Genomic DNA, 25404 nt, shown 5'->3' with positions numbered 1-25404 from the left:
TTACAAGGGCTTTAGAGTAACCTTCGCACGGAATGCAAGCCTTTCTGCACTCTCCGCATGATGGTTCTTGTTGATCACACTTCATGGTTTGTCAGTTATAGTATTTCAGAAAATTCAGTGTTTAACCCCTAATTGTCTAGAGATAGTTCACTTACGCCCTTCTTGCGGCGCCTGCAAGAATAGCATCTTCGGGATTGACCCGGGATGCCAACCATATTTATTATGGAGAGGAGATCAAGTCAAGAACTTTGAAGAATTCATCAGTGTTGATATATCTGACAAATACCTATACAGCTGGCAAAGGCTCAAAGACTACTGCAGAAGTACCACTCAGGGGCGCAAAGTGAGGTTGGCATTGGCATTGCTCTAATGAAACAACCCTAAGCTAACCCAAAACGGCAACTCATGGCGCTGGCTGCATAATAGTGGGAGCAAATCAAATACTGGCCAATCAACAATCATCTTTCAAAGTTTCAAGGTTGATGATTGTTCGCTCATCTATTGAAACTCTCCGGATTACGGGTTTGTGTAGGAAGCTGACGTGTATTAATAATACTGAGGAGCCAAGTCTGACAAAATAAGCAGACACTAAGTTGCATTTCAAATATAAAAAGGCCATCATGTCTCTGTAGGTAGCTTTGGAAGCCATTGCTCTCGATCAGATTATCTTCTAACTATCCACTCAATCGTTATCCTATCTATCCGTTCACGATGATCTTTGCTGGAGCTTTTTTCAGCATTACCTTGATGCTTCTGTCTACCATCACTATCGCTTCGGCTACTTCCCCTCCATTCTGCCGAAATGATATCGCGAGCAAACATTACCACGAGCAGATACTGCACCAGTACCTGAAGGTCTGGAAGGGAGTGATCTCATCTCGGTGACCAATCGAAGCCAATTTGGGGCCTTCATTGAAAGATCTCGATCCGGATGGAAGCAATACACATTCGAGCCACTTCACTAGGCCGGAAGTGCACACACCATTGCTGTGAGATGGACAATGAACGGTGTACTTGGTCAGAACTTTACCCTGTTTCCAACGTAAGTCGAATTGCTGTTTCCACCATGATCTCAAGTTAGCGACCATTAACTCTTAAATTGATAAGGACATTGAAACCTGGATCTAAAGTTGCATACAATGGAATGGACTTCCTCACTCTGTATAAGTGTACGGGCTTGATCCGTCACGATGAAATTACGCAAGATCTTATTTCTTACTTCCATCAAATGGGCTTGGAAGGTGTATCAGTTTAAAAGTTACAGGTCACCAACATATACAGCAAGCAGTGTGAACAATCGGCTCTTTATCGAACGAACGCCTGACCTGGAATTGGAATATGAACGATAGATGCAAATCAGACAAATAGAGGGGGCAAGTGCAGGAGTTTTAGACCCAAAATATTTTCTCTATAAACTAAAAGATAAAAGAACCTCAAGTATGGCTCTTCTTTTGCCTTGGCATGCTTCTCGTCAGAGTGTAATATAACAATTTGAAAAATTTCTGATTTATCTCCAGAAGATTGCCATCAAACATGCCGCGCTTACTGTATGCGTGGAATTACATTCAAGTCTCCTTACAAGCTGGAAAATAACAAAAATAGCGCCCAAGGTTCAAAGGGGACTTTCACTTAGGAAAATCTACTAGGATAAAGATGAATAGCTTCTTAAAAGGAAATCTTCATGAAAGTTTCTACATTATGAAAAACGATAGGTTAGTTACCATCGTGAACGCTGTCCTTGGCTCCGTGAAAAAATCGATCACACGAGAAACCTTAGATGACACGCCGATGCCGTACTTCTATAATTGAACTGTAATAAGCTAAGTATGCTTTCAATCCAGCTGTCACAAATCTCACCTAGTTCCCCACTAAAGCATTCGAGTTCTCTTTATTTCATACGAGATCAAAAATATTGCTTGCTTCACGATGTCTGTATTCACTAAAAGTACCACTACCAATCATGTTTCATCTTTTAGCTGCTCTTCTATGATAACAGGGAAGGTTATACTCGTGACCAGTGTTTCTCCTCAATGACCTGGTACAGAATTCTGCCTTTCCATCGCGAAACAACCTCCCAGACTGATAATATTCGCTGGCCATTAGTAGACATTAAGCACAATTTTCGACATGGCTCCCTCGGTTCAAATCCTTTTCCTTAAGTTGAGCTTTGCCTCACAGGCTCAACTTAGAGAAGCGGCCAAGTGAGTGACTTTATATAGATGTGGAGCATGTCGATTTAATGGTAAACAAGATTGGGGCCAATACCAGCAGATTTTAGATGGTGTCAAGATGCAGCTTAGCATCAATCATATCGGTCATTTTCTCTTCACAAACTTGATCATAGACAAGTTGATTTCTCCGAAAATGGACAGGATGTGTCGAGTCATGAACGTAAGTAGCAATGGGCATCGTTTGTCGCCCGGAAGATTTGAAGACTGGAACTTTGATGTTTGTTCCCTTTCCTTTGCCTTGAAAATGGACACTAACCGCGTAAGATCAACCAGGGGGGAGGGGTCAGCAGTGATTCAAAGAAAGGGATCTTTTCAAGTTGGAAGTCCGGATGAGCGACACCACTAGCATACTTCAAAAGCAGCCTAGCCCATCACAAACGGGATATGAGAATTCTGATCGTCATTTTCATCTCTTTGGCAGGGAATCTCGCTACTAAGCTTCTAAGAGTCTTTATAAACATCTGGCGCCATTCATCTGGTATTATCACCGGTAAATGCCATCCATATATTGGCGGTGGTCTCCAATATGGTAGGATATGTTAACATCACTTCAACTTCTATGAAGGGATTCAGAGATTCTTCACCAATCAAAAGTCCATGAATTTCCTCCGCAATATGTCATGGCTTGGCAGCCTTGGCAGTGGTTGGTGTCTCTTTTGATGTTCCATACTTGTTCCACGGGTGAGATGAGGCAACCACTTAGCCCGAGTTTCAATCAATTGTGTGCTCCAGCCACGATATCAATTTCAATAACAACCTGAAATTTTCGAGTTCGCATTCCCGAAAAAGTCCAGACCTGCCTGTAATCCTGGGCAGCAAAATACCAAGGAATTCTTTCTCGTATACGGTGGAAACCTAGATATGTACAGCGAAATACAACACGCACACTGGCAGTGAGCTGAATCAGCTAAATCAACAACCAGTCTGGTCCAACCATTTATTTAAGAAGCTTCGCTAAGAGTTTCCTTGCTTTATTGAAGAATTGATATTGCTGCAGTTAGTTCCACTTTGTATAGTCTGTGCCATTTACACAGCTTCAGAATGTATGTGGCATGTTTGAGAATTGAACATCAGCTCGGCGTCACCGAGAATTGTCAAAAATAGGTCCAAAGAACCGACCAAGTGATGCCCGTGTCACCGGTGTTCAACTCCCTTCCAAAGACCCCGAGATCAGGTACTCGGAGACCGTTGGTGTTGACAGTATAAATACTCTGATCATCCAGGGTAATCAGGTTAAGTATCCTAACCAAGGACTACAAAGGAAAAACTCCGCCAGCCATTTTGCCAAGCTTGGAACAACCTTCAAGATGTTTACATCCTCGATTCTTCTCACAATTACCTCCATTGCATCTGTTGCCTTGGCAGAGTACCGTCCAGATGAGCGTGTCGTGCTCGCAGACTGTGGCATCCACCCACCAAATGGTGAATCAACCTCCCGCCAAATCATGTACTACCACGCTGGCCCTTGGGACGCCCAAGGAACGAGAGGAAAATGGGTTACACCCGACATGATGATCGACGTCCCCTGGGACGGATCTTATCCCTGGCGTAAAAACGGAGTGAAGCGCAAGATGCCTAACGGAGACGAATTCAACATCGTCATCGATCCCTCAATTCCGGACTCAAATATGCGACTTGCCGGTCTGGCTACCCACACTATGGAAAACCATGCTTTCGGATGTAGAGCTCACCATGAGCGTGGTATCTACATCCTAGATGATGGTACGGAATGCGCATCTGCTTACATCTGCGACCATAAGAGTGAGACTCGGCCTGGTGGCGGTGGTGGTGATGCTCCTGCACCGGCACCTGGGAAGACGACTTCGTCTCTTACTCTCTCTTCTGATGCGATATATGTCACGGACTCAAGTCTGCATAAAGAAAACCTCAAGCTTACTGATCCAAACTCCGTCTTCAATACTGTCTTTGATTCCATCGAGGGGAATGGATGTCGAAAGACCGAGTATTCAATCTCTGACTCCTGCAAAATCTCGTACGACTGCATGTTCGCTGGTGGCGATAATGATGTCAAGACTCGGAGTGCTGCCGTTGCTAAGTTCTTGCATGTCTCGGCTGGACCTCAGGTGAAGAAGTCCTGGTATGAAAGCACCACCTATGAAGGTCAGTGGGGTATCCCGAAGTATCACATTGGCTATAAGTATCCCCGCAATGGCCAGATTGTCATTACACATGATAGCGCCATTCAGTCGCAACTTTCATTTGAGATAAAGTGCGGTGGAAGTTGGTTTTGTGATAAAGGCTGTACCGAGTTCACCACTGGAATGATTGCTTTGGGCTATGCTGGTGGCGCAGCGCCTGTTGGTGTTTTTGGTACTTTGACTGCTGGTGCTTGTGGTCTTTTTTGCTGACTTCCATACCTTTTTGGGAGTTGGGGTCACAGGACACAAAGTGATATCCTAGCGGGAATAACAGGAGTATATACGAAGGCGAATCTATAATAAGAAAGACATATTATATTTGCTGTTAAATCGCGATCAGTATCCGCAGCCGTCGTAGAAGCTATTCTTTGGTTCTCTCGAGCTGTACTGATTGGGGAAAGTGAATTCATAGCCTTCGTTCAATTTCAATCAATAGTTTTGGTCTGGTACAGGACATATTTCAAGCTGGAATTAGAGATATATGTTACCGGATCTGCTTCGGTCTATACAAAGTAGACAGCTAATCGGGACGAAGAACGCTTATCTGAAGCATGGGTAATTTTATCATCTTTAGCTCAGACGTTGTGTGGGTCAGAACTGAAACAACTGGTGTGGCTCAGACGGGTGAAGATATATGTAAGTAGAAGTCAAGTAGTTACACTTATGAAATGAGTTCAGGGTCCATAGAAGACAATCTAGACTCACGCCAAGATCAGGTAATCATAGTACTGCGTAAAATATAAAAATAGATAATGACGCAAGCTTCCCCAACTTGTCAAGTGCAGCGCCGATCATGTTTACACTCCCAAAAATCAACTTCCATCTTCCATTTCTCTTCATCATCTATCATATCCATCATGCGGTCTTCTGTCAAGCCATCTGCATATCCATTTTTACCCTTACAAATCATTCGTTTCCTCTCTCTACTTTCAGCTGTCGTCGTCGGAATCATCTTAGCAGTATTTATTTCTCACCTCCACACTGACGGATATAAGTTACCTTTTGCCTTTCTCATCGTAAGGCCCACAGTAACACACAACACATCCAAGCTCGATACTAATGCCAAAATCACTAAACAGCTCCTCATAACCGCCGCTCTTTCAATCGTAAATGTCATCTTCACAGCTTTAGTCGGCTGCTGCTGCGGCCTCCCTACCAAGCTGTCACTAGCATTGAACATCCCTCTCCTCATCCTCTGGGCCATCTCCCTAGCCCTTCTAAGCTATGGAATGTCAAGCACAATCCTCGCCTCCTGCACCAAAGAGTACTGGGGCAACTCAACCGGCATATCTGTCTGCCACAGCTACAAAGCCCTATTCGCATTCACAGCCGTAGGAACAGCATCATACATGGCCGCCCTGGCACTAGACGTGATTGTGCGCGGTCGCCAAAATCGTCTGGGCGTTTACGATCCTATGAATAGTCAAGCTGCGTTTGCGCCCGGCGAGGATCCCATGGATTTTAAACTGGCCGACCGTCGCAGCGAATCTGTGTCTGCTGTGCATTATGACGCTTCACCTGCATCGGGTGGTCACCATGCTACTTTCTCGAATGGGGCTGAATATAGCCATGCTGGTGAGGCACGGGGTTATTATGATGATGCGCAAGCTAGCAGAGGTTATGGGCGTGTTGATGCCTATGAGCAGGACGAGTATCATCATGCTTCTCGTCAGACTGGTTATGATGCTGGCTCGTACCGTTGATATTATGTATATACGATTTGGTGTTTTTTTTTTTTTTTTTTTTTTTTGGATCTTCTGGTCATGTTCTCCAAGAGATTAGGTTGTTGTATGGATGATTTGATTTTTGAGCATGTTTTCTAAACTGTCGGATCTTTGGTGTTACTACGGTTTTTTTTTTTGATGATTGTATGGAAATGAAATAGGAGTCGATAGATGGATTAGATAGCTGACAGCTCTTTCAATGAGCTGCTTTCTAGTTAGGAGCACAACTGCAATCAAGGCAAAGCAAATAACCATCTAGAGACAGTATTGAAATCATTAGATATTGCTTGGTATTGGACGATGGGAGAGTACTAATTTTTAAAACAAAGAAGATCAGGGTCGTAAACGTTTACATGATGACCTCGTTGGCGACATCCTGTGGAAAGTATCAGTTAGCATATAAATAAGATCAAAATATGAGCTTGAACCTACACGTTTGAGCTCTTTGTAAGGCAGGCAGACGCAGTTCTGCACCCGGACCTCGTCACCGACACCGCACTCCTTGCCAAGAATGGTAATACTCTGCACCTTGACGCCTTGCTTGACAATGCTGGTGGAGTGGCTGGTAACGGGGATTGGGGTACCCTCCACACGCGCCCAGGCGCCGACGCGGCTGCTCCAGCCGATGATCGAGTGCATAACACAGGCATCATGACGAATCTCTGAATCCTCAAGGACAATAGCGTCCTTGATACGAGCACCGGCGCCAACGACAACACGGGCACCGATGGAGACATTGGGGCCAAGTTTAGCTGTAGGGTCAACCTCGGCTGTCGGGTGAATGTAAACAGGGGGCACGATGGTGGCGGAAGGAGCGGTGAGCTCTTCAGACTCAGCCTGGAATGCTTTCTGGAGGTAAAGTGCGTTGGCGGGCAAAGCCGAACCAGCGGTCTTGATCTGGCGCCAGAAATCCTTGGTCTCGTGAACGAAGAAACGGTTGCTGTCTGCGAGATCAGACAGAATATCTTGCTCAAGGCGGATGACTTCGTTCTTTTCGGCATCCTCATCATCATCGGCGGCGATGAAGGATGACTCAAGGTTATCGGAGGAGGGGTACGAAAGGAGACGGGGGCGGGTAGTGCGACGCTTGATGGCGCTGCGAATGGCGGGGAAGATGCACTCGGTGGCGAACAGGTACACGCCGCAGTTGATAAGGTTGGAGATGTGTGACTCGGGCTTCTCGACGTAGTGCAGCACGCGCTTGGTATGCGAGTCCGACACAATGCAACCAAAGTTAGTCGCGGCCTCGTTTCCAACTCGGGTGCCCAGAATCACTGCTTCAGCGTCGCGCTCCTCGAACAAACGCAGCATCTCACCCAGAGGGAAAGAGCAGCAGACGTCAGCATTCAGCACGAAGCAGCGCTCCGGCTTGCCCTTGAGGATGGCATCGCGGAAGTGGTACAAACCACCCGCAGTGCCCAGAGCGGTGTATTCGCGCAAGTACTGGATGCGGAATTGGGGGTATTCCTTCATCGCAGAGTAGATGAAGTCGCGGAAGACAGTCTCATCGTAGTATCCAACCAGCAAGACTTCGTGCACATCAGGGACCTTGGCCAGTGCCTTCAAGCAGTGGTGGATGATAGGGTGGCCGGCGACCTCGAACAGGGGCTAGAAACCGTAGAATGTTTGTCAGATTGTGGACCTTGCAGAAGACAATGGAATTGTATAAGAATATGTACGCACCTTGGGCACATCGAGTGACAATGGGCGGAAGCGAGTGCCTCGCGAGGGACCTCCGACCTGTTGATATTAGTTTGTTGTTGTTGTTGTAGTACATGCAAGCGCCAAGTGAGGGGCGAGCATTGCGTCACATACTAAGATAACGGCCTTGGTAGAGGCCTGACTGGCGTGGTTTCCAGTAGGTACTGTAAGCATATTGATTGAGAGATGAAGAAACAATTGGACGAAAATGAAGGATAAACTACAAAGTACCAGGTGGCCGGAATCGAGAGCTTCTAACGCCAAGACGACGCTTGCGGTGGGGTTTTGCTCACCTGACACGATCTATACCTTAATTTTGAGTCCGCCTTTTTCTTACATGCTTGAGTACCCAAGTACTCCGTATATTTGGTGGATAATCTGACATTTTATTAACATATTGAAAAGTGTTGTATCTGCATTTTCACCGAAGAATTAACAATTTATTTCAAACTGGACTAGCATTCTAGAAAGCAATGACAACGATTTAATCAACAATCAATCTGGGCAACAACATTTGGAGCGATGAGAAGACAATTTCATCTTTGCAATCAAGTAACAATCAGGCAAAGTACTCGGTCCATTCTTGTTCTTCCCCGATGGTTTGCTCTTCTCCCGTTTCAGAATTCTCATTGGGATGAACTGAGGTAATCCATGTTTGGGCCTGAGTAAGCTTGGCACGCTCCTTCATTAATTGGAGTCGACGAGACTGTCTCTCCGGGTCTTCGGCCATGAGCTCAACGCACCGGTCTTGCGAGTCGGCCCTGAGCTCATTATTCATCGTTATTACAAGATCATTTTGACACTTTGATCGAATCTTCGACTCAACCAACAGGCAGATAACGTCGAGGAACCGACTACTGGCAATGTTGTAATATGCGCGCGAGCTCTGCAGATGAACATCAGTAAGAGTACCAAATCCCTAAGTCCCCAGTTGCACTCACGGCCATCATTTCCAGCTCCTCTGTATAGTCATCGGGGCCCAGATCAGCCTGCTCAACCTTGGAAACGTTATCTTCCAAGTACTGCCTATGTCGCAGGAAGCATTTTGCGCGAGTCAGATGCCGGGCTGATTCCAACTCGCCCAAAATCAAGACCTTTTGTGTCTTGTGCTGGTTTTGGGCTAGCGTAAACGGTCTGTCATATTCGACATTGAAGTAGTTAACGGCATGTCTGACCGAATCAGCTCTCATATCCTGGGAGAAGGTGCTAAAAACCTTTTGCAGTTCACGGTATAGCCCTGTCTGGCGGTATTGAGTGGCAATGACATCATCAAGTGTTGTCATCAGCGCTTTCAAGACTACTCCATGAACTGCAAAGGTGTAAGCTTCAAGCAACTTGATCCAATGCTTAATACTCTTGGAGTTAAGCTGGCGGATAGCACTTGGGTCGATCTGATTGGGGATGCCAGCATGACTAGACTCTTGCTTTATCAGCCGGACGTCCTCCAAAGAGAATTTTTCGGCCGACGACTTCCAAGCATGAAAATTTCCAGTGATGTACATTTCCCCTTTTTCAAATCCCGTCTTGATTCCCGATCCTTCTACAGGCTTTGATTCCATATCACGTGCTTTGCGCTTCAATCGTCTCGGGGCGGGGCCAGACACGACCTCACAATCGGAATCATACTTCTCGGCAAGAGTGTGCTCATCGGATTGGGCAAGTGTTAAAAGCCTAGGTCTGGTGATCTCAAGGGCTTTCTTGAAGTCTGTATTGATATTGCTCCATTCACGTTGCAACTGGTTACTCCGAAGCCCTCCGTTAAATAGAGTATTTAATCTCAGTCTGAGCGTGATGACCTTTTCCAAAAGAATACACTGTAGATTATCAGCGGGGGGAGCTGGAAGAGTACGCAACTCGATGTCGATTCTGTTTGCTTTGTCATCAATCTGTTTGATGACAGAAGGAAGACAGTTTTGGATCTGAGTTAACAAAATCGAGGACAATGCGGACTGCAAATTTTGCACCCCGAAGCGGTCCTGGAACTCGCCCAGCTCTTGCGACCAGAATGGGCTGTCGAAAAATGTCTCTTCATCCTTCCTCGCCTCGGCGTGGTCGACGTTGGTGTCGGGGTTGTTCTTCACCACGAAGTACCCATGGCCCAGCTGGAACTTGCTCCCATTGAGCATTTCAACCCACTGGGTATGGTCAAGGTCAAGTGGAAGACGATCAGGCTTTGTCAAAACCCCAAGCGTTCGGTCTTTGGCAGCTTTTATACTGCGAATGATTCGAGCCGCGCTCGAATTGGTAGCATCATCAGTCATTGTCAGAGTGAGCAAAATTATGCAATTTGCCTGTGAAATATGCTGCCTAACCATCTTCTCAACAAGGTGTACCAAATAGGCGTCTTTATCGTGTTCAGCCTGGCTGATAACACCAGGGAGGTCGTAAAACGACAGTGTGGGGAAATGAGGGCCAGAAATATCCAGACGGACAATATTTGGCGAGAACAAAACCTCAATATCGGTCGAGGTTTCGGCGTTCTTACCCGGGATATAATCATTATGGTTTGCACTTGGATTGAGAATCGCCAGCTGGGCCCAATAGATCGCATTTTGAACTAATTCTTTGTCTGTGAGGGTTATGAAGGGGAATTCATCCCGCCCACCATAGGAAACCCAAGGACCAAGACAGTCCGGCAACTTTGAAAGCTTACGAGATTTCTTCTGCGGATCATGGGTGTATTTGTTGGACAGATAAATTGAGCATGCCCAATTCTGGTCCGGTTCAGTCTCACAGAGATTTATCTCCATAGGACATCTAGTGCAGGTCCCAGCACTTCGAGGCACTTTTATTTCAGAAATTCCTTCAATAAGGGAGCTTTTGCCAGTGCTCTGGTCACCAACAACACAAATCTTGGGCAGGGCAATCTGATTGTCCTCTATGCCAAGATGACTCAGGTTTTGTATCTTTTTGACCAGTTCCTTCATATCACGGGCCAGTATATCCAGACTTGACGAAATTCCGATGGCTTCTATCGATGGGTTGATCAGTGATGGCCACTTAGTTATTGATGGAACTTGACTTTACCTTCGGCTTTCGGCTCTCTGGTGTGATTCCCCATGGCTGCAACTTTGTAATGTATTGTTCAGGGTAGAGACTATGTCCAGGCATTTCGGGTGCTTAGATGGAGTCCAGCAAAGAAAAAGAGAAGGATGCTTACCTTTTTGGAACCCTTAGACTAATGTGAATGATAGGGTTGACAGCCCAGGGCTATGAAAAAATGAAAAATTAATGGATAGAGATGGATGGAGAAAAGGCAAAGAGAAAGAGAGAGAGAGAGAGAGAGAGAGAGAGAGAGAGAGAGAGAGAGAGAGAGAGAGAAAGAGAGAATAGCAATAGGGTAGAATCGTTATTTACATTGAGTTAGACCTCCGGAGCCTCAAAATATCAAACATTGACACGATATCAAACTTGGTATCCGAATCAAACATGCTAATTTTAGAAATCCAAACTAAGGTATGAGAACAACCTTGAAGCTGGTCCAAACTAACACTAGCAACCTTGGGTAAATATATTGAGGTCCAAATTTCCAGTCTTGGAACTGACTCTTATCACGCAGATTTAACAAGACAATATTGGTGATTTTGTCTGCCCCTGATTTAGCATACTCAGTAGCAAAAGCCTGCTGGTTCAGTAGAGAAACACTAGAAATTCATGATACACGTCTTCAATCAGTGCTCCATAGATATCAAGGCCCGGCCCTAACTTTGAATGGGCGGGGTAGAAACCCCACTGAAATGCCCTAAGCCCTAAGTCCATATCGAGTAAGCATCCGTGATAACTATAAAATCATGTATTTGAAAGTAAAAAGAGAATTGGAAGTAGTATCAGATGGACTTTCGGTGAATAAGAGGATCCATTATCAGGAAATCAGTAGGGAGTTCTCTAGATACTAAGGTATCGTATACTAGGAAGACTGCAAGATGGTTAGTAAGTGACTCATTTAAATCTGTAGCCAATGAGAGATCGACGGGGTCACTGCCGCCCAAAATTTCAACGCCCCTCCACCTTCATCCCACCATCCACTCTCGATCATTCTACCAGACATCATGGCGGATTCTAACCCTGTCAAGGAGGTCGAGACCTCAATTGCCAACCTTTTGCTCGATGATGTCACCGGCGAGAAGGTGTCCAAGTCCGAATTGAAGAGACGCCAGAAGTTGCGCGAGAAGGAGGCCAAGAAGAAGGAGAAGGAAGCTGCTGCTCCTCCCAAGCCTAAGACTGAGAAGAAGGCATCCGAGGAGGATGAGGAGGCTAACCTTACTCCTAACGTCAGTTGATTCAATATCCTTGCGCAGCTCCTGGACTGACATCGCCCCACAGCAATATTTCGAGATCCGCAGCAAGAAGATCAACAAGCTGCGCGAGACCAAGAACCCTGACCCTTACCCCCACAAATTTCAGGTCACCACTGATCTGCGCAACTTCTTGAAGGAGTATGAGGGTCTCGAGAAGGGAGAACAGAAGCCCGATGTCCCTATTCGCCTTGCCGGTCGTATCTTCACCAAGCGTACCTCCGGCGCCAAGCTCAACTTTTATGACATCCGTGCCGAGGGTGTGAAGGTTCAGATTCTGTGCCAGGCTCAATTTGCTACTGGCAGCGTTCCCTTTGAGGCACAGCATGAGCACCTCCGCCGAGGTGATATTATCGGTATTGTCGGTTTCCCCGGTCGTACTGCCCCCAAGAACCGTGCCGATGGTGAGCTGTCTATCTTTGCCACTGAGGTTGTCCTCTTGTCGCCGTGCTTGCACGCTATTCCCTCCGAGCACTACGGTTTCCAGGACAAGGAGCAGCGTTTCCGCCAGCGCTACCTGGATCTGATCATGAACGACCGCTCTCGCAATATTTTCCGTACCCGTGCCAAGATCGTTTCTTACATCCGCAACTACTTCGATAGCCGCGACTTCACTGAAGTCGAGACCCCTATGATGAACGCCATTGCCGGTGGAGCTACTGCTAAGCCCTTTGTTACCCACCACAACGATCTCGATATGAACCTGTTCATGCGTGTTGCTCCTGAATTGTACCTGAAGATGCTTATTGTTGGTGGTCTTGAGCGTGTGTACGAGATCGGTCGTCAGTTCCGTAACGAAGGTATCGATCTGACCCACAACCCCGAGTTCACCACCTGCGAGTTTTACCAAGCATATGCCGATATGTACGATCTTATGGACCTTACCGAAGACTTGGTTTCGAACCTTGTCAAGACTGTCACTGGTGGATATGAAACTACTTTCCACACCCAGGACGGTGAGGTGTACAACATCAACTGGAAGGCCCCCTGGAGGCGAGTAGAGATGATCCCTGCCCTAGAGGAGGCCTGCGGAGAGAAGTTCCCTCCGGGTGACCAGCTCCACACCAAGGAGACGAACGATTTCCTCAAGCGCATCCTGAAGAAGAAGAATGTGGAATGCTCAGCTCCTCAGACTAACGCTCGCATGTTGGACAAACTGGTCGGTGAATTTATCGAGGAGACTTGTGTCAACCCCACCTTCATTACAGGCCACCCGCAAATGATGTCTCCCCTGGCCAAATACCACCGTCAAAACGCCGGTCTGTGCGAGCGTTTCGAGGCCTTCGCTGCTAAGAAGGAGATCATCAACGCCTACACTGAGTTGAACGATCCCTTTGACCAACGCTTGCGTTTCGAGGAGCAGGCCAACCAGAAGGATCAGGGTGATGACGAGGCTCAACTCATCGATGAAACCTTCTGCACTTCTCTGGAGTACGGTCTTCCTCCCACTGGTGGTTGGGGTATGGGTATTGACCGTTTGGTCATGTTCCTTACCGACAACTACAGTATCAAGGAGGTCCTGACCTTCCCCATGATGAAGGAGGACAAGTCTGCAGCAGAGCCCAAGTCTGCTGCTGAAGTTGTCGGCGTTGATGTCCAGCCCGAGGAGGGAATTCGTATGTTATTGCTATCTTGTAACTTCCAGGAACCGATTTCACTAACCTGCACGATACAGCCCACAAATGATTGATATGAATATTTGAGAGATGTTGGTATCTACTGAACGTATGATGACAGTCTTGGTCTTGCATATTGCTTCAACGGTTTCTATGAATACGCCAGATAAATTCTAGGTATCCTAAAAAAAGATATCTCGGCCTCGCCCGAGAGTTATTGACCATACTGCTGTTCCACTCATAACTCAATACTTGTTGGTAAACTTCCAATTAAACCCATAGTCAAATACTGCGCTTTGTGTTCATTTCCAATAACGGAATTTCCGTACATGACTCCCATATAAAAGTCACCGTTTACCTCTCTCACCTCTTCTTCCATCACCCCTCTTCCATTATTTTGTTTTTCATCCACCTCTGCTCTAATCTCTCTTCCCCTTTTTACCGCGACACCATCCTTCGGACTTATTCCTGTTTCATCATCAACTCTCACCATCGCTTCTTCAAAGTGAAATTCACTAACCATCATTCACACGTCTCATAATGGACACTAACGGACTTGACGTTCATCCTAATTCGAAAGTCACGCTTCCTTCCTTTGGCGATCTCATAAAGTCGATCAGTTGTCAGACTGAGTACTACTGTACCCTTTGCCACGGTCCTCTGATCCATGCTCAAATGGTAAGTCCTTATACTACAACAGTCGAGGGATGTCTTCGAGAAACACCTTCACACATTCAATCTTTTTCGCGTTATCAACTGAATCTTCTCCCCCTTCTTGACTTGGTCCTACATCTTCTAGTATGAACGAAGTCATACATCAGACATGTCAACTAACTCGTATATCAAATAGGATATCTCGACGCTTGCCCCGGCCGAACTTCCAGCTCATATCATAAATGCCTCAACCGTGTCTCCTGGACCTGGTGATCCCTCTCTCACTGATGAGGACTACGCTGTTACCAGTCATCACTTCCCTGCTGGATCTCATGGACCTCACCAGAACGCTGCCCTGAGATCGACAACTTCTCATCTTGACACCCCAGCTCAGGGACAGAATGACCGACCCACTGTCTATGGCAAGAAGCGCTCCCCCAAGACCATGGGAGTTCAATTCACCGACGTGGCAGCCCACACTGCCAAATGCGACATTTGCGACAAACGCAACCGTGATGGCATGTCCCGCTGCTTGACCTGTGGTTGGCAATGCTGTCGCCTGTGTCAGGTCGACAAGAAGGGTGACCGATCCCACAACTCCTTCAGCCACAGACATGAGGAAGAACTGCCTGTATGTACCCAGCTTTGTAAATGGTGTTTTCCGTCGTTTGTATATATTGATCATTATTGAGACATTTTCAGAGTACTACCTTTGGCGGAAGAACTCGCCAAGCTTCCAAAAGCCAGGTGCAGCTTAGTGGCTCTGGTCTGTCTGTTGAGGACTTCGAACGTCGCAATCCGCCTCGTCGTGCTCGTCCCTCAAATTTCAAGGATAATGAGTGATGATGTACCGCACGGAAACTAACGCTTGAAGGCACAATAACTCGTTTTATCTGTGGAGGGTTATCAAGAAGTCAAAAGGTCAAGATTTTGAGCTTGGGATATACAAAGAGTGTGATTTATTGCTAGTTGGCCATTCTGGGCTACACAAATGCAGATGATAGATAATTTTAATCGGAACTGGAGGAACTAGCATAAAACGTTTGAATTTGGATATTTTGATTTATATGCTTACGAGACGTAGCAAACATGATCAATATATGACAAGCTAGTAGTAGGTGGGATATAAATGCATTCTCGACTCGAAAAGGAATGGAGATAGTACAGAGGACCAAGTCGTGACGGCGGTAGCGACCTGCTCTGGCGAGTATAATCTTACAATAAAGTACAAGTCCTCAACCTTACACTCTCTTGATAGGAGAGGCAGCTGAGGACAACGGGGTTTGGCCACGAGCCTTGATGGCCATCTGCAACAACTTTGCGGTGCGAGATGGGTGCCAGACACGGCTTCCCAAGATGAGAACCCAAGTAAGGAGGAAAACGCTACCAGCCTGGTGGGCAGAGGCAACATGGGTAGGTACGAGGTAAAGTAGAGTACAGATACCCAGAGTAACCTGAAGACAAGCAAAGCCTACCACACCATGCATACCCTTCTTGGCTGCACGAGGCAAAAGGCTTTTCATTGCGGGGGAGCGTTTTGTGTAGAACATCAGAGCCATGATAGCGGTGAAGGTGGTCACAGCGAGGATACGGTGGTTCAGCTGCACGAGGGAGGGGTTCTCAAGAATGTTGCGCCACCAGAGGTCAGAACGATCCTCGTGGCGGGAGTAGTGGGCATCCCACAGCTCGGAGCTTGGGGGTGTTAATCCATTACCCATGTACGGGAACTCGTTATAGATAAGACCGGCATCTAGACCGGCAACAAGACCACCAGACATAGCAGTGATGAAAACCATAGCGGCAAGACCAGCCACAGAGCGGCGGAAGAAAGCTAAGCGGGGGTCACGGAGAGCATCAAGGGACTTGAGACCCTCAACGGGATCCTTCATGAGTCGGTGAGCACGGAGAATGGCAAGGCCGTTCCACAGCATGGCAGCGTAGCAAGTGAAAGCGGCGCCCAGATGAGCAGTCAGGCGGTACTGGCTGACACGCGGGTGACTACCAGGAGCGAAAAGGTCATCCTTCAAGCCGGATTTAACCATCCACCAACCAAGGAAACCCTGGAAACCAATCAGAGCAGAAATACCGAACAGACGCCACGCCATGGGCGTAGTGACCTTCTTGCGAGCGACGAAGTATACAGCAGGCAGGACAAACGAGAGACCAACGAACCGACCCCAGAAGCGGTGGATCCATTCCATGTAGTAGATAGATTTAAATTCGGCAAGGTTCATATTCGGGTTCAATTGCTTGTATTCGGGGGAGGCGCGGTACTTTGCAAACTCCGATTCCCAATCTTCGTCGTTCATGGGAGGCTTCGATCCAGTGACAGGTTTCCACTCGGTGATACTCAATCTGTGACAAAAAAAAGATTATTCCGTCAGCGTTACAAGATCAAATCTCGATCCACAACAATTCACAAACCCAGATTCAGTCAATCGAGTCAATCCGCCAAAGACCACAAGGCCAAACACACTCGCTGCGCTACCAAGTAGCCACCATGCGACGGCCTTGTCGCTGATCTGGGTAGAGCTTGACGAGACTTTGGCGCCAGCTTCCTTTACGGCATTGATTGCTGCTGGCGCCGGGGCTGATCGCCGGATGGTGGATGTAAAGAACTGGCGATACTTGTCGGTGAAGAAGGTCGATTGAATCTTCCTAGATTGAGGAGATTGTATCGAAGCAAACTGGCGGACGGAGCTCGTCACAAAGCCCTGATTCCGTAGACTTTGTCGGCAGGTAAAGATGTCCCTAGACATGCGGGGAGCTAGACTCCGCCAAATTGGCAGAGGGGTCCCCAGTGAAGCCATGATGGGCAATAGAAAAGCTGGAGAGTCAAAGAATGAGTGAATCTCTCGAATTTGAAGTTCTAAGGGTCCCGAATCATGCAATGGGATGTGGGTCAGCCAGACCAATCAACAGCTTCAGATTTGCTATATGATTGTGCCATGTAAAACTAGATTTATCAGCAATGGTAGTAGCTCTGCTCTATTTTTTTTTAGATATTTATTTAGGTACTTAAAATCAGAGTGGGATATTTGGTAGTCTGAAATCAGGTGAATCAAAGAGCTCAATTGAAACAATTGCTTGAAACAATTCACTTTCATCGTGGAATAGTTATTAATTCATGTAATTGTTGTGCCTGAGGTGTCGACATGGACTGTTATCCGCAACTCACAACACTCTTATCGATCTGAATAATAACCTTGAACCACCATCTTGTCAATCAAGCGTCGCCATGTCATATGAATTGGAATCGAAGAAACGAAAATTTCACCGTGTGCTGGAATCGATCTCTAAGCCCCCTGCCATCGATCTTACCCCGAAACCCACGAGCACAACGCCTGCGACAGCACAAGATCATCCTCCGACCAGCCTGTCAATCAAAAAGGTCCGATTGAACAGTAAAGACACCTCAAATCTCGCATCTGTATCAACATCCACTTTGGCTCTCCCTCGATGCTCGCGAGTATCATCCACATCCTTTAAGCGCCCGGCCTTCGCACCTTGGGACCGCGAATGCTTCCTCGAGCGGCTGGAGACGTTTCGTCGCGTAGACCGATGGACCTCTAAACCTCCTCCGATCAATGAAGTCCAGTGGTCAAAACATGGCTGGGTTTGCTCAGATGTAATGCGCGTGGGCTGTGTTAGTGGTTGCGGTGGCTCTGTCGTGATCAAGCTGCCGGAAGATATTGATGATCTTGATGGGTACGATGCGGAAAAAGCCCAAGAGCGAAAGGAAGTTTGTAAGTTTCTGCGATTTTTCAGTTTATACCACGAATCCTCGGTTATTCCGGTTTACTGACATTATCCAGGCGCGAAACTCGTGGAGGAGTATGAGAAACGACTAAGTGACGGACATAGTGATAACTGCCCATGGCGAAACAAGTGGTGTGATGGTATGTTTCCTTGAAGCTTTCATTCGTTGATATGTGGGTTTCTGACTCCTTAAAAGCCACTATTCAACGTCTACCCTTGAGCAACCCTGACGTGGCCCTCTCCGGGCTTCGCGAGAGGTACTTGAATGTGGTCAAAATGGGTGACAAATTGCCCGCTGAAGATGCCTTTGAATATCTAGAAGGTTTTGACCTTGATGATACTATCAAAATGCTGCCTGAAGAGTGGCTAAAGCCTGAGAAAACGCCAGAGAAGACAAACGAAGAGAGTGTGGCCAGTGCGGAAAAGGTAGAAACACCCAAAGAACCGACAACTGAACCTGTATCAATCAACCGAGCAGCATTTACACTGGCGTTTTTCGGTTGGAGTACAGTAGACGATGGAGGTGCCGGTCTTGTCGGGTGCAAGGCGTGCTTCCGTCGTCTAGGCCTATGGATGTACAAACCCAAGGAAAACGGAGATATCACCGTCTACGCTTCTTTGAATGCTGCTACCGAGCACATGGAATACTGTCCTTGGATCGACGGCTTAGCTCAGAGTGGAACGGGGTCTCCAAATAAGCAAGATGGGTTGCTTAGTGGCTGGGAAATAGTGGCCCAAGCGGCCAAGGTCAAACACCGCCGACACGCTCGATCTAGGATGTCTATGGCTTCAATCAATACTGAACCAAGTACACCAACCCCAGACCTGGATCATGATGGCTTGATTGATGAGACTGCAACTCCTAGAAAGACACCTGATCGAGAATGGTGGACCAAGTTCCGCCGAATGCGACAGGTCTTGAAGACCAAATCACCTGGGCGCAAATCTGTGGCTCCAAAATAGTAATCCCTACTTTCATAATCTTACCCAGATATTATTTCTTTCATCGCATAGCATTGCGTACGGTGGAGTTTGGAATAGAGAGCAACCGATACTCCGTACCTAGGCACATCAATAATAATAATTTTCATCTTTCAGACGCTTTCGTGGTTGTGAAATCACACCGTATTTAGAGCCTTGAAATACCGAGTTACAAGTTTTGATCAGTATTGAGGTTAGTAATTTAAATAACCTAGTGTCGATTGTTGATTCTTAACTTTGTAGAATAAGTCTTCACCCCGATCAACAAGCATCACAACCTAAGTAACAACACGTCCTAACTGGAAATTAATTCTAGACGACATTACTTCCCTGCTGCCTTGGTACCTCGCATGCTCAAATCCGCACAAAAACAGTATTTTCTCGTCTCACACATCTTAGCTTTCAGCATCAGCACCACTTGACTCGCTGACTACATCTTCTCTAACGGAGACAATGACTCTCTTCAGTGCAGCTGAAAAGGGAGACCTGAGGAAAGTTCAATATCTTATCTCACAAGGTACTTACGTCGGTGCCAGCGATTATGGATGCAATGCAACTCCCCTCCATGTTGCCTGTGCACAGGGGCACGTAGAGGTTGTGCGAACTCTTCTCATGAATGGTGCGGATTTTGAGTGTGATTCCGATAACTATGAATTTCCTATGCACGCTGCCTGTGAGGGAGGGTCCCCAGAAATTATCAGACTCCTGCTTGACGCAGGTGCGGACGTCGACATCAAGACTCTAGATGGCAGAACACCTCTTGAGGAGGCTATTTTTGCGGGACATTTAGAGGCCACGCAAACCCTTATCGACGCAAACGCGGACATCCATGTCAAAGGTGGCTTCTTTGGAACTGCGCTTATTGCTGCCGTTCATAGCCAAAACATCCCGGTAGCGCGACAACTTCTCCGAATGGGAGCAGACCCGAATGCTGAGGCTGGCGAGTATGGAAATGCTCTCATGGCTGCTATGCAACCTGTAAATAAGAAGTCAGGAGAAATACAGTGTGAAAGACTGGAGATGGTGTCCCTTCTTTTAAAGTATGGTGCTGAACCCGATATGATTACCACCGTCGTGGGAGACGTGTTGAGCGAGAGGGTTATGGAGCCCCCTCTTTACTCTGCCATTATGTCATCGACTTCGAGAACAGAGGGGATTGAGATGGTCAAGCTTCTCTTTGAATATGGCGCGGATGCCAATATTCAATGTGGTGAATATGGAACTGCTCTCGGCGCTGCCCTTTCTCTTGGAAACTCATCCTTGACGGAGCTTCTTTTGGATAACGGCGCGAATGTCAATGTCGGAGGCGGCGAACATGACACTCCTCTCATTGCTGCTGTTGGTAGCAGCAATTTGCCGATGGTAAAGCTTTTTGTTGACAGAGGCGCGCGTGTCAATACCATCGGCGGCGAATACGGCACTGCTCTCCATACTGCTGCTAGTATGGGGAACGCTACCCTAGTGAAGTATCTTGTTGAGAGTGGTGCGGATGTCAATATCATTGCCGGCAAATATGGAAGTGTCCTAAGTGCTGCCGCTTATTCGGCGGATCGCAAGTTGGACATTTTGCTGGCTGCACGTGAGGATGAGGCTAGGAATATTAGACGTGACGCGAATCCACGTGCATATTACGAGGTTGAGTTACAGTCTTCGCCAAAGCCAATTGAACCATTGGAACCTGAAATCATCGAAGTACAGTTCAAGGAATTGTTCCCGTCGATCAAAGAGATTTTTGAATTTCTTCTTCTTCGAGGCGTGGATCCCAACGCCCAAGGCAGCAAGTATGGAAGTCCCCTTCACATTGTCTCCGCCTATCATTTCCAAGAACATGCTCTTGATCTCTCAAAATTTCTGATTGAGTATGGCGCAGATATCAACTTTGTGGGCGGCAAATTTGACACTGCTCTTCACGCAGCCGCCTACAAAGGACATGTTAACCTCTTCCAGTACCTTCTCGACTTGGGTGCGGAGATCTGCATTCATGATCGCGAGGGTAGAACTGCTCCTGATCTTGCCACTCAAAACGTCTCAGAGATCCTGAGGTGCGTTCTAGTGAAAAAGTGGATTACTTGGGAAAGCTGAACGTTGGTGATAGGGCCATGTATGACTAGTTATTGACTAGTTATTAATGTTACGAGATATGAGATTACTCATCCGCTGTACGTCGTAGCTGACCATCTAATTGGTCTATTCAAGACCCGCAATATCGGAGCTTCTTTAATCTCAGACTTAATCTTCACTTCTTTTTAGTTGACTTTATTCAATTCTTCAATTCCTCATTCTTTTACTATCTATCTCATCTGCCTGGATCATCACTCTATTTCCCACCTTTGTTCGATTCTGCAAGCATGGAATCCCCCTCGGATGGTCCCAGGTCATCAGGAGATTTTAAGAATGGAGCTCATCCTTCCCAAGATGAATCACCAGGCGGCAAAAAGCGCAAGATGAATGAAGGTCAAGGCAAGGCAAACGACAGTCAACAATCATCGTCCGGTCCTCTCTCAAAGCGCCAGCGGATGCAGGAGCGACATCAAGCACGCAAGCGTGGCCGGACGCCGCCTTCAGTCTTCTCGCGACGCGACCGCTCTCGTAGCCCGATCAACTCTACATCACACGACGCTCCATCTGCACGGGTTCGATCGCCACTACAGCCTCCCTCGCCGCCCCAGGAAGAAGCACCCCGACAGCGCAAAAGACCTGGTGGCGGCGCACGCCTGGGTATAGCTGACCGCGAGACGATCCGACGAAGACAGGAAGAGCGTGAACGCGAATATGAGGAGGATTTAAACCGCATGTCTCGAGACCGTGGTGTCACCGATGTCGTCCGACAGCACTACAATGCCGTACCACAGCGAGGTCGAGAGTGGCGAAAGACTGAGAGCAAGATCAAGGGCCTCCGAAGCTTCAACAACTGGGTCAAAAGCACCTTGATTCAAAAGTTCTCACCCGATGAAGAATTCACTGCGCGTTTCAATGACACCAAGGACTGGGCCAATGACAGTACCGGCCCGCCGCCAATGGATAACAAGGGGCTACTTGTGCTGGACTTGGGATGTGGCAAGGGTGGTGATTTGGGCAAGTGGCAGCTGGCTCCGCAGACAGTGGAACTCTACGTGGGACTTGACCCTGCCGACGTCTCTATCGAACAAGCACGCGATCGGTATCTCCAAATGCGATCTGGTCGGGGTCGTGGCCGCCGTCCGCCCCAGTCTCTCTTTCATGCGGAGTTTTCTACGAAGGACTGCTTCGGAGAATCATTGGGCGATATCAACATCGTCAAGCAGGTAGGAATTGATCTCAATGTGGGGCCTGGTGGCTCTATGATGGCTTCCCGATGGGGAGGCGGTGGCTTCGACGTGGTAACATCGATGTTTGCCATTCACTACGCCTTTGAAAGCGAAGAGAAAACCCGCCAGATGCTCAGCAACGTGGCAGGCTGTCTCAAGAAAGGCGGTCGGTTTATCGGAGTGTGCCCTAACTCGGATATGATTTCCAGCCGTGTCATCGCATATCACAAGAAGCGCAAGGAGAACGAGGCTGCCAAGCCTGCAGAGCCAGAGGCACCGGAAGATGGTGAAGTCCAGGAGGAGGATCGGGCTGAATGGGGAAACGATATCTACGGCGTCCGGTTCCCTGGACAGACACCCGAGGACGGTGTATTCCGCCCACCTTTTGGATGGAGGTATACCTACTTCATGCGAGAGGCAGTCGAAGAGGTTCCTGAATACGTTGTTCCTTGGGAAGCATTCCGAGCGTGAGTTGCAGCTGTTTATCTGATTTCATTGTGCTCTACTGACTTTTCAATCTAGCTTGACCGAAGATTACAACTTGGAACTGCAATATCGCAAGCCTTTCTTGGATATCTGGGAAGAGGAGAAGAATGATCGGGACTTGGGACCGTTGAGTGAACGCATGGGTGTTCGTGACCACGCAACTGGTGCATTGGCGATGACGGAGGAAGAGAAAGAGGCTGTCAGTAAGTAAACTGGAGTTATACTCAGTCTTATTTTTTGCTAACTCGATATAGGCTTCTATCACGCATTCTGCTTCTACAAGGTCTAGTTACTTAGAACAATAGATCAACACGGAGTTCTACTCCAGCGAATCTGCCAAATCTCTTTGCCTGATTATTACTAGATCAGCTGATAATAATGATCGCTGTCCAGTATTGCCCTATATGAAAAGCTAAGGGTCAAGGGCTAATTAGAGAAAATGAAAGTCCTAAAGGAAGAATACCAAGTATAAACCGTGGGGTGTAGATAAGGTACCACGATAGGCTTATCACTCCACTGTAACCTAAATGGGACTAGCGTGGTCGCGACGCGTCAAAGATCCAAATTGCTTTACGTCTTTTATCATAAAGAAGTTCACTCTCCAATTTATCTCCCTCTCTCACAGCATCAAAGAAAAAGGCATATTCTTTGTCTTCTCCTACATTTAGTCGAAATGTCCTCAACTCCCGCGCGAGCACGTTCAAGAATAGTGTCTCGCACACCAGTAACTATGCCTCGACGCATAGACAAAGCAAGACCCGACACAGTCCCGGAGATGCCAGAGTATGAACCTCCATCGGTTTCTCTAAGGGCAGAAGCACAGCGCCATCTCGCCCAACTGTTAGAGTCACAAGAACTGCAAGTCGTCAAGACGCAACTCCAGCATGCGACCGAAAAGCTCGGTATTTCTGTAGGCAAGGTGACCGAGAAACTGACAGATGCACGAGTGCAACATGAGAGAGACAAAAATAAGCGACTTGCCGATGGGGAAGAATGGAATGATCAAGCGGCAGATGAACAACTGGCGGAGACGGAAAAAAGGCTTGGTGCCCTTACTGGACGGATAGACGAGGAGATACGCTATATCATTGACGGCGAGACTCGCTTGGAGGAGTTGGAAAATTCTATCAATGTTATTGTTGCGGAAGAGGCAGATGCGCAGGCCTCTATGCATTCCCCAGTGGAGCGACGAACACGAAGTTCCCGGCAGCAGCAGCAACATGATGATGACGAGGATGAAGTTGACCCGAATCGCGAGACTACCCCGGAACGAGAAGCAAGGGAGCGCAACACGGAGAATCCACCTAGCGGGAGATTGGATAAGATGTTAGAACAACACAATAAAGAGTGGAATCAGCTATCATTGACTGAAAGGTATGCTGCATTATTTTCTTCTTTTTTTTTTTTTTCTTTACAGTTGCTGATTGTCTCAGGTACTCTAAAAATAACTCCTATATCAATTTCTACCGCCATGTACACAATGCGAAATTTCCTGGTGACGAAAAACCTCCCCTACCACACTCTTCCACCTGGTTTGCGCATCTTGAAGATACGAGTGCAGGATCGCAGGTCCAGTCTCGGACCTCGGCTGGCCAGAATCGATCTAAGCGCAGTCGACGCGAACCCTCGCCGGCGGATTCAGACGACATTGCCATTGCAACGGAGCGCATCTCATTGAAATGTCCACTCACACTACTGCAATTCCGTGAGCCAGTCACCAGCACTAAGTGTCTACATAGCTTCGAGCGAGAAGCAATTCACGAAATGATCTCCACCAGCTCCACTAGCATCCCGACTCCTGGCACCAATGGACGAGGCGGTCAACGAATTCGTGTAGTCAAATGTCCCGTATGCTCAGTTCCTCTGTCCGTTGGCGATCTCCGCCCCGACCCTGTTCTGTTACAACAAGTGCGTCGGGCGGAGGAATTGCAGGCGCGAAGAGCTGAAGAGGAACAATCAGAAGAAGAATCAGAAGATCAACATCAGTCAAACCGTGTTACGCTAGCTAGCGACGCGGTTGATGCAGACAGCGACATTGACGTTGATGTCGAAGTTGAGGATGACTCAGATGCGCCACCTATTAAGCCTGAGCCTGCAGCTACTCAGCAGGGAGTCGATACTCAGGAGATCCAGTCTGAGCTAGAATCAGCATCAGTATCGGCATCAGCATCATCATCGTCCGAGTCAGTTTCAATGGGCTCAGGGTCTGAATCAGGGAGTGAAATGGATGAGGACGAGTAGAATGGAACGTGATGTCTTATCTTCATCCGTCATCATGAGTGGTGGAGATAAGAATGAGAATGAGTTGGATGTCGAAATGAACCCTTGCTTATCACTACAATCGTACTTATGAGCCAACTAAGTTCCGAGTACCATCTGGACAGTATAACATACCGTCTTTATTTTGTACTCAATACAGATTAACGGTTTCCCCACAGATAACACTAATCCCAACATAGAATGGTATTGGTAGCACATGTAATTTCCTGCTCCGTGTTTAATTTTCCGAGT

The 25404-nt window shown here is 47.4% G+C and overlaps 11 protein-coding genes across 11 annotated transcripts; 8 read left to right on the top strand and 3 right to left on the bottom strand.

The window, feature by feature from the left end:
- Nucleotides 1-3538: 3538 nt before the first annotated feature.
- N7495_004260 (uncharacterized protein) lies at nt 3539-4600 on the top strand (the record flags this gene model as incomplete). The annotated part of the gene is made up of 1 exon (XM_057206911.1): nt 3539-4600. The coding sequence occupies one exon, from the start codon at nt 3539-3541 to the stop codon at nt 4598-4600; it is 1062 nt and encodes a 353-aa protein (XP_057064591.1).
- A 647-nt stretch (nt 4601-5247) lies between these two features.
- On the top strand, nt 5248-6093 carry N7495_004259 (uncharacterized protein; the record flags this gene model as incomplete). The annotated part of the gene is made up of 1 exon (XM_057206910.1): nt 5248-6093. The coding sequence occupies one exon, from the start codon at nt 5248-5250 to the stop codon at nt 6091-6093; it is 846 nt and encodes a 281-aa protein (XP_057064590.1).
- Nucleotides 6094-6463: 370 nt separating this feature from the next.
- Nucleotides 6464-7989, bottom strand: N7495_004258 (mannose-1-phosphate guanylyltransferase; the record flags this gene model as incomplete). Its single annotated transcript, XM_057206909.1, has 4 exons — nt 6464-6490; nt 6547-7722; nt 7798-7854; nt 7930-7989. The coding sequence occupies 4 exons, from the start codon at nt 7987-7989 to the stop codon at nt 6464-6466; spliced, it is 1320 nt and encodes a 439-aa protein (XP_057064589.1).
- Nucleotides 7990-8374: 385 nt separating this feature from the next.
- On the bottom strand, nt 8375-10876 carry N7495_004257 (putative dynamin GTPase; the record flags this gene model as incomplete). The annotated part of the gene is made up of 3 exons (XM_057206908.1): nt 8375-8701; nt 8757-10786; nt 10843-10876. The coding sequence occupies 3 exons, from the start codon at nt 10874-10876 to the stop codon at nt 8375-8377; spliced, it is 2391 nt and encodes a 796-aa protein (XP_057064588.1).
- Nucleotides 10877-11864: 988 nt separating this feature from the next.
- N7495_004256 (lysine--tRNA ligase KRS1) lies at nt 11865-13796 on the top strand (the record flags this gene model as incomplete). Its single annotated transcript, XM_057206907.1, has 3 exons — nt 11865-12086; nt 12139-13726; nt 13786-13796. The coding sequence occupies 3 exons, from the start codon at nt 11865-11867 to the stop codon at nt 13794-13796; spliced, it is 1821 nt and encodes a 606-aa protein (XP_057064587.1).
- A 470-nt stretch (nt 13797-14266) lies between these two features.
- Nucleotides 14267-15223, top strand: N7495_004255 (uncharacterized protein; the record flags this gene model as incomplete). Its single annotated transcript, XM_057206906.1, has 3 exons — nt 14267-14408; nt 14611-15015; nt 15114-15223. 3 exons carry the CDS (start codon nt 14267-14269, stop codon nt 15221-15223), a joined length of 657 nt encoding a protein of 218 aa, XP_057064586.1.
- Nucleotides 15224-15621: 398 nt separating this feature from the next.
- Nucleotides 15622-17190, bottom strand: cox15 (cytochrome c oxidase assembly protein cox15; the record flags this gene model as incomplete). Its single annotated transcript, XM_057206905.1, has 2 exons — nt 15622-16735; nt 16805-17190. The coding sequence occupies 2 exons, from the start codon at nt 17188-17190 to the stop codon at nt 15622-15624; spliced, it is 1500 nt and encodes a 499-aa protein (XP_057064585.1).
- A 428-nt stretch (nt 17191-17618) lies between these two features.
- N7495_004253 (uncharacterized protein) lies at nt 17619-19102 on the top strand (the record flags this gene model as incomplete). The annotated part of the gene is made up of 3 exons (XM_057206904.1): nt 17619-18126; nt 18196-18279; nt 18336-19102. 3 exons carry the CDS (start codon nt 17619-17621, stop codon nt 19100-19102), a joined length of 1359 nt encoding a protein of 452 aa, XP_057064584.1.
- Nucleotides 19103-19573: 471 nt separating this feature from the next.
- N7495_004252 (ankyrin repeat domain-containing protein) lies at nt 19574-21202 on the top strand (the record flags this gene model as incomplete). Its single annotated transcript, XM_057206903.1, has 1 exon — nt 19574-21202. The coding sequence occupies one exon, from the start codon at nt 19574-19576 to the stop codon at nt 21200-21202; it is 1629 nt and encodes a 542-aa protein (XP_057064583.1).
- A 266-nt stretch (nt 21203-21468) lies between these two features.
- On the top strand, nt 21469-23182 carry abd1 (mRNA (guanine-N7)-methyltransferase; the record flags this gene model as incomplete). The annotated part of the gene is made up of 3 exons (XM_057206902.1): nt 21469-22874; nt 22930-23096; nt 23148-23182. 3 exons carry the CDS (start codon nt 21469-21471, stop codon nt 23180-23182), a joined length of 1608 nt encoding a protein of 535 aa, XP_057064582.1.
- A 384-nt stretch (nt 23183-23566) lies between these two features.
- On the top strand, nt 23567-25134 carry N7495_004250 (SUMO ligase MMS21; the record flags this gene model as incomplete). Its single annotated transcript, XM_057206901.1, has 2 exons — nt 23567-24267; nt 24327-25134. 2 exons carry the CDS (start codon nt 23567-23569, stop codon nt 25132-25134), a joined length of 1509 nt encoding a protein of 502 aa, XP_057064581.1.
- Between the last annotated feature and the right edge of the window lie 270 nt (nt 25135-25404).

Source organism: Penicillium taxi (genome assembly GCF_028828555.1).
Source record: "Penicillium taxi strain IBT 34144 chromosome Unknown utg000003l_segment0_segment0, whole genome shotgun sequence".
NCBI lineage: Eukaryota > Fungi > Ascomycota > Eurotiomycetes > Eurotiales > Aspergillaceae > Penicillium > Penicillium taxi.
This window is presented reverse-complemented; position numbering and strand designations above follow the sequence as displayed.